The sequence below is a fragment of the Notolepis coatsorum genome, assembly GCF_963971535.1.
Source record: "Notolepis coatsorum genome assembly, chromosome: 20".
Taxonomy (NCBI): Eukaryota; Metazoa; Chordata; class Actinopteri; order Aulopiformes; family Paralepididae; genus Notolepis; species Notolepis coatsorum.
In genome coordinates, this window is record NC_140184.1 from 69,670,917 (window position 1) to 69,682,936 (window position 12,020).

At 42.2% G+C, this 12,020-nt stretch overlaps 1 protein-coding gene across 3 annotated transcripts in view; it reads right to left on the bottom strand.

Moving 5' to 3' along the window:
* Window positions 1-5,300: 5,300 nt before the first annotated feature.
* The window catches only part of usp10 (ubiquitin specific peptidase 10), a 105,320-nt gene continuing 98,600 nt past the window's right edge, over window positions 5,301-12,020 (bottom strand). For all 3 annotated transcript variants that reach the window (XM_084337722.1, XM_084337721.1, XM_084337720.1), the window contains 3 exons: window positions 10,499-10,643; window positions 8,194-8,259; window positions 5,301-7,396 (listed from right to left, as the gene is read on the bottom strand). In XM_084337722.1, coding sequence (XP_084193848.1) covers window positions 7,209-7,396; window positions 8,194-8,259; window positions 10,499-10,643 — 399 coding nt within the window. In that variant the 3' untranslated portion in view covers window positions 5,301-7,208. The remainder of the gene's footprint in view (window positions 7,397-8,193; window positions 8,260-10,498; window positions 10,644-12,020) is intronic.

Consider the following 12,020-nt stretch of genomic DNA (forward strand, 5'->3'; position numbering starts at 1 on the left):
ACTTGACTCCTATAAGACTGAACAGAATGGGTCTTAAACAAGACTCAAAATGCTCCCAATGTACAAATGGAGACGAAGGGACATTTATGCACATGTATTGGGACTGCCCACCAGTTAAGGCATTCTGGAAAGATGTGACCCATCAATTATCAAAACTCGTATCTTGGAATATACCAGTACACCCCGCTGTATTACTATTGAATGATGTTTTTGAGTTTGCAGTAAATCCACAGCTAAAGAGATTGGTTTTATCGGGTATCACAGTAGCTAAAAAACTGATCGCATCACGCTGGTTTCAACCGGAAAAAATGTGCCGGAAGGTTTGGTTTCTTACATATCTCGATGTGATTTATCAAGAAATATCTACAGCAAGAATTCTGGGTCTCAACGAATCCAAAATGTCAATGTGGTTAGAAGTGGTGGAGAGAATAAAAGCTAGCTTATAAAGGTAGTGTCTGGTTAGGAGTGAGGGATAATGGAGGTACTATCCAAGGAGGGGTCCGGGAGGGGCCATGTGAATAAATAAACCACACCAAAGATAGAAACCATGCCTCTTGACCACATTATTGTCGCCCTATAGCCGGATTCTGTCAACACATCCCGCTGTTGAAACAACAAACAGCATGTTTCTTGGTTGCTAGCCGTCCCCGAAGTGGTGCGAAAACCAACCAAACGCTCATAAAGTTAGTCATCACCATAATCATCTGCAGGTTTACCCATTCCTCCAGTCAGTGAGAACACCAATGGCCGTACATCACGAGCTGTCCACAAGAGGGTGCTCTTTTCTAAAGCAGAATATATGTTTCATTTACTTGGCGTCCTAATAGGTTAATTTATGTAACTAGGAGATGCCCAAATGATTAATCAGTGTTGAAGAAGAGTAGGGGGGGGGGGGGTTACATAATACAAACCTTTGTTTGTCATTGTGTAACAATGAACAGAGGGGATCCTCAACATTTCCTATAGCCGAGGTCAAGAGACACCATCCATGACCTCCTTGACTGTGGGGCCCTTCTCCAAATCCTGTGCTCCAGTAAGCAGTAAGACAGGGCTGAGTCACATCGACTATATTTCAGGACACATACCCTGCTCCAAGGCAATCACCCATGAACTCTCCTGGGTAGGTAGTAGTTTATTTGGAAAGGGGCTAAAAAAGGGCCTCAAAACTCTGGTTGCCATGCTGATTGTTGCCGTTGGTGTCTGTTGGGTTGCCGTGGAACCCCTAAACAGGAAGCACAGTGGTGAAGCTGGGGGGGGTCACTTGTTGGACAAGCTGCAAAGTAAAAAAGCACACTTGTTGGCCAAGCTACAAAGTATATTAAAAACAACATAATATACATCTTTGAAAATGTATGGTTTTTTATTTCTATTTTAGATTACGGTTATGAGGTCTCCTGTAAGGTTAGAGTTAGGGTTAAGGTAAGGGATGATAGATGATAGAGGCTTCAAGGCTTATAATAGATAAGATGTGAAAATTATGACAAATTCCAGCTTCGCCAACAAGTGCGGAGCATGGATTAGAGGAAGAGGCGACGAAGAAACCTACGGTACACAAAGCTTACATACAGTAACACAGTGGATGGTGACGGAACACGAAACAGACACCTGACAGAGAGCATCCAGGGTGTGTGTAGGGTGGGGGTGTCATGGGCACAAGAGCCGAGGGATCGTTCTCTAGCCGGAGGGCTGGCTGCGGGAACATCTCAATAGCAGACTGGCATGAAGGCAGGAATGCATGCCTGGGATTCCAGTCTCAAGGCCAGCTGTTTGTTTGACTGGGCTGACGTGGTTCTGTGCCAACAGTCGTGGGGGCGGGAGTAACGGTCATTCCGATGCATTACTGAAAAGTATGCTACTACACCGCAGCGACGTGTTGTTTTAAGGGAGACCTGTACAAAAAAATGAACATACCCTTCTGTTTCACTGACCTTGCTGCCTAAAGCGGTCTACTACAGACTGAGGAGGAATGTATCACGTTTCATAATTTATAACAGCCAAAGAAATAGTACTGAAGATTTAAAAAAAGACAGTGGCTAGGTTTACTGACATATTTAGAAGAGGTTGTGTTGATAGCGGATCAGATAACCATACCAGATTGTAAAGGCATTCATTACTTCTGTGTGGTGCACAGCACAATATCCTATTGTCTGAAGCATAAATGTTACATTTGCAAACCAAAGTAAGAGTTCTTACCCTCAAGTCCATTAAATATGTCCAAGGGTAATCTTTGGACCACATTCCTCTCAACGATTTGGTTTAGTGCATGCTTTTAGATCGGCATGGTTGAATTTCTGAGATTGAACAGGACTTGTTTAAAATGATAATCATTTGAAAATTGTTCCGTTATTCTATCTCTGCTTCATAAATCATCACATTTTGAGTTAAAACCGTTTAAGATTAATTTTTATTAAGATTTAGATTTTTTCGCATACCAAATATGTATTGTAACTTGTAAGGCCTTTAAACAGTTACTTTCTAGGTAGAACTAGATTCAGGGACGCCAATTTTCCATAAGTCAAGTTAATGGCATATAGAAAATACACTAAACACTTTTTCAAACTTTTATGATTTTCCCAAAATTACATAGTGCAGCTTTAACAACCCAAGGCCACAATAACACCACATAAGTAAAAATTAGAATATATGCACAATATCAACGTATATCTGGGGAAACCCCATTCTTTGGGCATCCTATCCATGGCTTGTTGTATGGCAGGGTCCACACTCCCATTATGCCTGTTAGAAATAACTTGTGTTGAAAAGTATGTCCTGCATGGCTCCACAGCCAACCACTCAAAGCCTTAAAAAGGCAAGCGGGAGCTGCAGCCAGTGCATCATTCCTCAGGGTGGTTGAAAGACACTTCTCTGAATATAGGTGGTCCGACAGTGGGCGGCAATTTCCCCCTCCAGGACGTAGGCCTATAAAAAGGTGATCTTTAGTTACGTTGTGACATTAACAAGGAAAATACTACGCTTAATTATACGCTTTAAGTCTGAAAGCAAAACCACAATCTGCATCTCAGCAAAAGGCCAAACTATGGTTAAAAAAAAAAAAAAAAAAGGCAAAGGAGAAGAAAAAAAAACTCCTTGGCAAATTCTTAGATAATAGGCCTGCTTCCCCCCGTTCCCTTACGCACTTCCCGTAAACCAGGCTCCTAAAGCTGGTATTCAGGGCACTGAAGCAGTAGGTCAGACCAGCAGTTCTCAAAGTAGGTTCCAGGAAACCCCAGAGGTCCTTGAGGTTCCTGGGGGTCCTGAGCAAAATTATTAATTAACTAGAAGTTAGACGAAACGATAACATTTAAGAATCAAACAGTAGGCAGTTGTAGGACGTTCTGCAGGCTACTAAACCATATCCATCATTAAGAATCTCATCAGATGTGGGGGTCCGGGGCTCTCAAGTAGCACACCACGTACTGCGCTCCGTCCCGGACCCGACTCCCGGACCCGGCGACCTTTGCCGAATGTCTTCCCCCCGTCTGGCTCCCATTCTTCCTCTCTCTACCGGACTGCCCGGTAGTAAAAAAACAAAGAAAAAAACAATAAAAATCAACCGAAAACAAAAAAATATATATATGTGGGGGTACTTGGAAGAAAACCATGTGAAATGAGACTGTGGTCTAACGCACATCAATTTGGGGGTCAGTGACATGACATGGTTTGAGAACTACTGGGCTACAACAGTCACTCATTATAGGAGGGGTGAGATGCAACACACTATGTATGTTGGCATGATGGAGAGATTAATAACTCATGCACATAAAATAATGTAAGGTTAGGATATATGCAAATATGCAACGACTGCAAGGATCAGTTCCTCCTTTATTTAACATTTTTGTTTTGGTTTATTGTGCACATTGTTCCGTTAGACCAGTCCAAGCTGTAGAGACTGCAGATGTTTTGTTTGAGAATTTTAAGAAAGCTAATCAGTTCCTCCGACTACACTTCAATAGCAAACTTGCTTGTTGCACAATCATTTATTTTTTAATAAAGAAAAATAGTAGAATGCTGGAGGCTTAAAATGAAAAGACAGAATATATTTTGTTTTCAGGTGAATATCCCAACAATCCCAGCAGACAACAGTGTTAGGAGCACAAACTGAACAGAAGACATCATTGAAGCATTTCACCAGCACATGTCCCGACCAAAGAGAAGAGATAAAACATATACAAAAGAGAGCTGTCAGACGGCTTCAAGTTCCCATTTTCAAGACTCCAGACTTCCAAACATTCTTCAGAAAGGAAAAAGGAAAAATAACCAAAACAGACAATGTCACAAAGAGTGCATTTGAAACGGCTACAAAGCCATCATCAGCAGCACAATTGGAACTAACACTTAACAATATAAAGGAGCATCAATCATGTGAACAGAACATCTGAAATTCCTGTATGGAATGAGTCATGAGGCCCGTGGAGATGAGGCGATCGAATGTGGGGTGTGACGGGCAAAACCTAAAGAGGTTTTTCTATTTTTAAATCACATGAAGAAGGCAGCAGGGTCAATATGACTGTCCTTTGGTTTTACTTGGGGCAAGTTTTAAACTTTACAAACCCCATATGAAACTAATAAGATTTAATAATACATCATCTGCACAAGTACAACTACAGAATGTCATGTCACATGGGGAAGGTTGGGTTACAAAAAGAAAATCTATGGACCAAAAAAAAGAAAAAGAAAAAAATACCAATTTCAGTATCCAATAGAAAAGTCTCAACTTTGTTTTGAAATTTCTAAAACCTATGATGGAAGGTAGTGTTATGAATAAATCGCTGCTACCATCAGCACATAACAAAGTGAGTGATGGGATAAAATATGTTCTTCCAAACAAATAATATTTATATATATATATAATGCATGAGCTGCTATTCGAATGTTGGGGAAAAAATTTATTTCACACAAACTGTTCCAGTGGATGGAAACAGTGGAGTGAGAGAGACGACGCCTTGAAGCAGCCCTGTTGTGTACCTCGCTTTATTCAATGGCCAATTATGTGTGTAAGGAAGAGAATAGAGAGGAAGTTGATGAGACGGCACAGGGGGAGACGGAGGGGAGAGCAATAGGGGAGGGGGGGATGAAAAGATAGATCATTTGGAAAATAGTTCACTTTAAAAAAGATAAGATATTCCGAGCATACATGCCTAAAACTACAGAGCGGCACAGTAGGTAACGTTCTGTATAGCGTTAATGCCGATAGATTCTGACAGTGGCTGCAATGAAATGGCTCCTCACAGCTCCAACAGATAATAACGCTAATAACGAGATGAGAAAATGACAAAAAAATAAATAAATATGATCAAGCAAAGAACTTGTTTAATTTTATTCATTGTTGTGCTTTATCCTGGGCAATTTTCTTTCAAATACCAATTCAAATGCAATTATAATTGTGATGCGGGGGAGGAAAATGATCATGGTAATATCCAACAAATGATCAATGACAGTAAAGTAAACATCTTTTAACTCAAACAAAAAATCATCACAATCAGTGAATAATAATGCAAAACACAATTTCCTTTTTGTGCATATTTTTTTTTGGGGGGGGGGGAGGGGGGACTTCAGAGCCAAGCACAGATGTTAATTCCACTTCTCCACAACACAAGTCAGTCTCCCCTCATCTGGGAGATACTGCTTCTGAGCCGCAGAGGTCAGGTACATTCCTGCAACACTTTACAGACAATAGACTGACAGTTGTCACCTTTGATAGGGTTCAGACTACACAGAGTGGAGGTTTGGATTCAGGAGAACACGTTGAACCTAAGGCAGTCCCCTCTTACTGGCAGGTTGGGGGGTAAAGGGGGTAATACAGCTCAAGACTTGACAGAAAACAGGCCACCTTCACACAGGTGGAACCATTAAAACCAGTACAGAAAAAAGGACAAATGAAGAATGAAAAGGAGATGTATAAAGTAAACAAGGGAAGGGGTTTGTGATGGAATTTGTCCTCGTTACTTGCCATCTCTCTCCAGTGCAAGTAACTCACAGTCTTGAGAACTAGCACCACCCTCAGGAAGCCAAACGAGGTGTCCATCACCTAGATTCAGTATTTTTTTCTTTAATTTTTTTATCATCATTTCTTATTTTTTTTTTTACATTTTAGTCTTTAAATATCTGCAAAAATTTGCATTTGCATGTCCATTTCTTTTTATCGATCAGTTACATTTTATGTGCACAGAAGCTTATTATCACTTAAATTCTAAAGCGCATTTAAAAATTCTTTTTAGATAGTTGTTCTAACTCTAAACCCAGAAACCACACAAGGCTCTCAGAACAAGGAAGCCGTTACGTTTCAACACAATGTAGCACCTCTTCCCCGTGTTTTTTCCTCTTTTTTTTTGATGGCTCAATTATTATTACCTAGATTGAAAAGCATCAAGATGGTGAGGAAGTGGATACGGAGGAGGAGGAGGAGAAGGAGGTGGTGGTGGCGGAGACTGTGTAGTTTGCTGGTGCTATAGGCCTTTTCAACGCACTACACAAATTCCAACAGGCTTTTTAATAACATTTGCTGTTCAGAATGCATTAGGCCAACGACTCTCCTTACTCAAAAGGCAAAACACTGATGCCATTTTCAAAAAAACAAAAAAAAAAAACAAAAAAAGCCCAGCAGTCCAACTGCAGTCTTGGTGTGGTGGATAGTTCATTCTGGGTGAATCCACTGTTCCCCGTCTGAACTAAGCAGTGTCGCTCAGAGTCAGGTGAGCCTCAGTCTCAAGTCCCATCCTGTGAACCCCGTTCCCATCCCTCCCTCCCTCCCCCCCCCCCCAGGTCCATTGACAGTCTCTCCTTGCAGCAAAAAAAGAAAAAGAAAACAGCAGTGGTGCACAGAGAAGAGAAAGCAGTCACAGGGAATTCTTTTTTAGAACACAGCTTTTTTCCCCTCTTCTTGGGAAAAAAAATTATAAAAAGAAGAAAAAAAATTCACCAGAAAAGCCGTTTCTCTGGAAAGCCGGGACAATCTGAGGTGTGGGGGGGGGGGTCAAATCTTGCAAGAGAAGAAGTTGGGCAGTGTTCCTGTTCATTAGGTTGTATGCGTGTGTGTATGTATGCATGTGTGTGTATGTGTGTGTGTGTGTGTGTTTGTGAATGTATATCTGTGAGTATACTTTCTGAGTGCATATGGAGCGTGTATATGTTTGTCTGTCATGAATGTGAATATATTCATGTGTGCATGTGTATGTGTATAAGTAAGGTGTGTGTGTGTGCGTGCGTGTCTACAGCAGGTCGACGCGACGGTAGTACAGCAGGTAGGCGGTGCGCTCCGCAGTCTGCTTCACCACCTGGTACTGGTTGATAACCTTCACCGCCTGGTCGTCAATGCGCAGCCAGCCGTTCAGGCCGATGTGGAAGACATCCGTTGTGTAATGGCCGCCCGTAGCGCTGTTCCCATGGTGATAGACAACTGTGTGGGGCAGACAGAATGAAGGAATTACAGAAGGTGGGCATTACTAATAAAAAGGAGTCTGCAGCTTTTTTAAAGGACTCTCGAGTGTTTAGCCTCGCAAGGGTGAGCCAAATTACTGTGCAGTGTAACCTAGGCGATGGGAGATTGCATTGCCAGCACATTAATTACAACCTTTTCACATATCGAGTGTTCCTTTTTATGCATAAATCATGACCAAACAGAAAAGTAATACATTTAAACGAGGGGAGTAGCGGCTGAGAGAGAGAGAGAACAGATGGCTGGACTGAGCATTAGCAGACACCCACTCGTCTTACTCGAAGGGAGTGTAAATTATTTGATGGGACAGGCCTTGTTTAATATAGGCCCTGTGCGCTCCATCGGTGGGGTCAGACTGTGAAAAGGCTCCAGCGCGGGATCCAATGTGAGGGAACGCTGCGACAGAAAAGCCCCGCTTCTTGGATGCTTTAGCTATATAAATCATTCAACCGTTACACAAAGAATAGCATCGACTGTCAAAAGAAAAGTATTGCTTGGAAATCTATAGAACACTGTATTCCAGAAGAGCTTAGCGGAGGTTTTACTATGTCCTCAAAAATACCTGCTTTTAACCAAAACCAGCATTAAGGCAGGCTAAACTTTATTCAGATCCAATACAGCACCATTGTTTGGGTGGGAATAATCATAACATGGTGGATTAATATCCGTGACAGTGATAATATTGTAAACAAGGACTACCTAAGACTGCTGCCAGCAGATGTAATTATGACAGCTCAGGAAGACAATAAAACACATACCTGCAAAGAGCCTGTAGGTTCTTTGGCCTTTTACGACTTTGCTCCGCACCCCAGCAGATAAGAGCTCTGAAAATAAAAAATAAAAATTAGCTTAAACCACAAAGAGAGCCGAGGGATCATCCAAATGTCAATCACTCTTTTTTTTTTTATCTACTTTTTCTCCTCCTTTTTCTGTGATTTTTCTCCCATCCCAATTTACCTCTCGTGCCAATTCTCCCTCCCCTCCCCTGATCATTGCTCGCATGTGCCCCCACTGGCCGGTCGTAGGGAAGATAGAAGCCCATCACATGTCCCCTCCGATACATGTGGAGGCAGCCAGTCACATCTTTTCACCTGCCAGCGCGGACTGTCATTGGCGTGGAGTAACGTGTAGGAGGCTCACACTGCCCCCGCCATTTTCCTGTCTTTGCTGTGCCGGCACCCTGACCGACCTGTAGGAGTCGCTGTTTACAACGACCAGACTACCACCCATCGACTCTCCTCCCGATGACTCTGCCAAATAAGTCAGTATGACGGCCGGCCCAAGCCGGAGGCAACGCTGTCGCTGACAGCCGGATTCGATACCGGTGTCTCTTGCGTTGGTGACGAGCGCAATGTACGCTGCGCCACCCAGCCGCCCTAATGTCAATCACTCTCAAATGTTCCGTGTCGGGTACTTCATCCCATCAGAATAGACTATATAAACACACTACACGGAGAGAAACATGTAGGACACCTGCTCGTCAAAGATCTCATTCCAGAATCATGGGCATTACAAAATGAGTGCAGATCCCTGGAAAGACCTAACAATGAATGAACGAGTTTATTTTTGAACATGTAATTCTCCATATTCCTCCAAACAAATCACGATCTAGCTCCGTCAAACCAAACAATCATAGCACATATATACATTTTATTTAATAAAAAAAAAAGAAAAAAAAAAAACTATAAACAAAAGGTCAAGAGCAATGTGTTTGGTTGGCAGATATGTCCAACCAAACACATGTGTCCAATCTCCCCACTTGCTGTTACTTTCACATGCATTTTACTGGGTAGATGACGGAAACAAGACTTGCCGATATTGCCAGTCTTGACGGACCCAATATCGGTGGCTCTGCCAATGCCAAGTTGTAGAGCAAGGCAAGCTGGATATGTGTACAATGAGTTTGAGATAGGTCCATTAGACTTACGATGTACGAGTTAAAGGGGACGTGCATTGCTATTCCTTGCACTATTTGGGCAACTTTACACAATTCCTGTGAGTCTATTGAACACATCTGTACGTTTTTTTTATTTTTTACTATTCATTGTTTTATATTACTAATCAAGTACTCAACCATAATTTTGCACACAGTCTGCGACTGGCACAGAGAGAGATAGAGGGGGATACTAATTAATTTCGCCACGGGGGGGGGGGGCATAATCCCATGGGACAATGCATTGGTAACTTGTTTCAAATGACAATATATTCCTCTGTGATTATTATTGTACGGATCGGAATACGGGCATGCGCGTGGGAGCATGCACTGATATTACAGTGATATGCTAGTGCTCCCGACTGCGAGGGAGAGAGAGAGAGATAGAGGGAGAGAGAGAGAGAGAGAGAGAGAGGGACACACGGAGCATTTATTTTACACACAACCTGTGTAAATACTCTGTGTGAGAGAAGACGCGCGGTCCGGTCCCTCTCTCTCTCTCTCTCCCTCTCGCTCGCTTGTTCTCTGCCTCTGCCAAACCCCGTTTGAGGAAGTGTCGGGTTACACTATGCCTCTCTCTCCCCCTCTCTCTCTCGTTCTCTGCCTGTCAAACCCCGTTTGAGGAAGTGTCGGGTTACAGTATGCGCTACAACCACAGAGCCAATCAGATCACAATCAGCTCCACCAGATCCTTGTTACGTCACCTTGCGAGTAAAATCAGAATGACCTAATTCAATGGAGGAGGAAATTGTCTCAACTGAATTAGAGCAATCCGCCAATATGGTAATAATTAGACACAGACCCATTGATACTAACCCCATATTGCTATAAAACAATGCTAAACACTGGAAAAATCCATTTATAATGCACAGGACCTTTAAGGCTTTTGACCTTTGATAATAGCTCCACCATCTGGCCGATTGGTGTGAATTTGTAGTGATACATTGGCGCGCCTATATCTATTCATGGCACATTTCAGGTCTCCATCGTGTACCATCTCATGTGAAACAGCAGCCGGTTTGATCCGGTCCGTTAAGAACATCATCTCACTGAACCACATTCACAACGCCAGACACAGCAGCACCTCAAATAATGTGATAAAAACATCAGGGGGGTCAAGTCACACATACCTTTGCTGATTTCCAGATCAACAGGGTAATCGATGTTCTTGACTAGTTTCTGGCAGCCTCCAGTCTTCTCAAACACAAACCTCTTGAGGTGGAGCACTAGAACTGGAGGGAGCTCTTCCAGAGTCACTCTCCGGCTGATCTCAATCTGAGCGAGAGAGAAAGAAAATCAAAATCTACATCATATACATTCTTCGAATTCAAATCCAATTACACATTAGGGCCAAAGCCTCATTTACATACATCTACAAATGTAAGAATAGCAAATCTGGACAAACAAAGATGGGTTTGCCCTGAAGACAATACAGCTGTTCGAGCAGATGTTCCCTCCGCCAGCTGTCAATACAGTTACCAATGCAGTGCTCAGGACATGTCGGGTGAACTTGGCTGCAATGTCCACAAACCTGAGGAGGTAAACTATAAGACATAATTTCCCTGAAACTGTTGCATATGTCTTTGTGACTCAGTTATTTTCTCCAGAGATGTATACAGCATGATTACACAAGGCTGCTACTGTACTACTTTAAATAACTATTTCAAGCAGGGAAACTTTATTTCAGACTTGTGATACGTCTACTGGGATGGTACATCTCTACATGAACGTATGTATCCTACCACCTTGCCCACAAAACATCTAGCGTCATTCAGTGTATCATTAAGTTTGCGTGCGTCACGATTTGTTGACAAAACAAAAATATATACACTACAGCGATATTTCACTTTGGTAGAATGCTGAGGGCTACCTCAATATGACTCAACAGTCCCAGCTTTCCCAGGAACCTGTAGCGGCCATGGCTTGCAAATAGGAAAAACGCACAACGTACTAAGTAAGTGAATGACATTCCAGACACCTTGTGGGGTAGGCAATTTGAGAGAAATGAGCAACAGTTAGCTTACATGTCTAGCAGAACAGGGTATCTGCAGGTTTCAACAAGTTACATTTAAGACTTTAAGACCTTTTTAATACCACTTAAGAGCAAAATGTTATAATAATTGCACAACCACACTAGGAAAAAAACAACACAGTGACACTGAACTATCAGCTGCACTTATAACTTTCACCACATCATTCCGGTGAAAAATAAATAACATTTGATTGCGTTTACATTTTAACACATGTTCCTTAGTTCCCTTCCTACATCATATGATGGAGGCACACAAGGCTGGATGGGACAGAGCAAGGAGACGCTGTGCCACGCCTAGGAAGGGAGGCTGTCACTGACAACACAGCTCCCATGGTAACGTGGACTTAAATCACACAATTGAACACCAATATAACATAATACACATAACTGAATCTTAACTCATTCAGAGCCACGCCTCTTAGACCATATTAGGGCTTGCGTGCCAATAAGGAAGTAGGGATGTCCGATATTATCGGCCTACTGATATTATCGGCCGATATCGGCATTAAAATGTGATATCGGAAAATATCTGTATCGGTTTTCAAATTATTATTTTTTTTTACATTTTTATAACCTTTATTTACCCATGCAAGCAAGTGAGAACAAATTCTGATTTTATT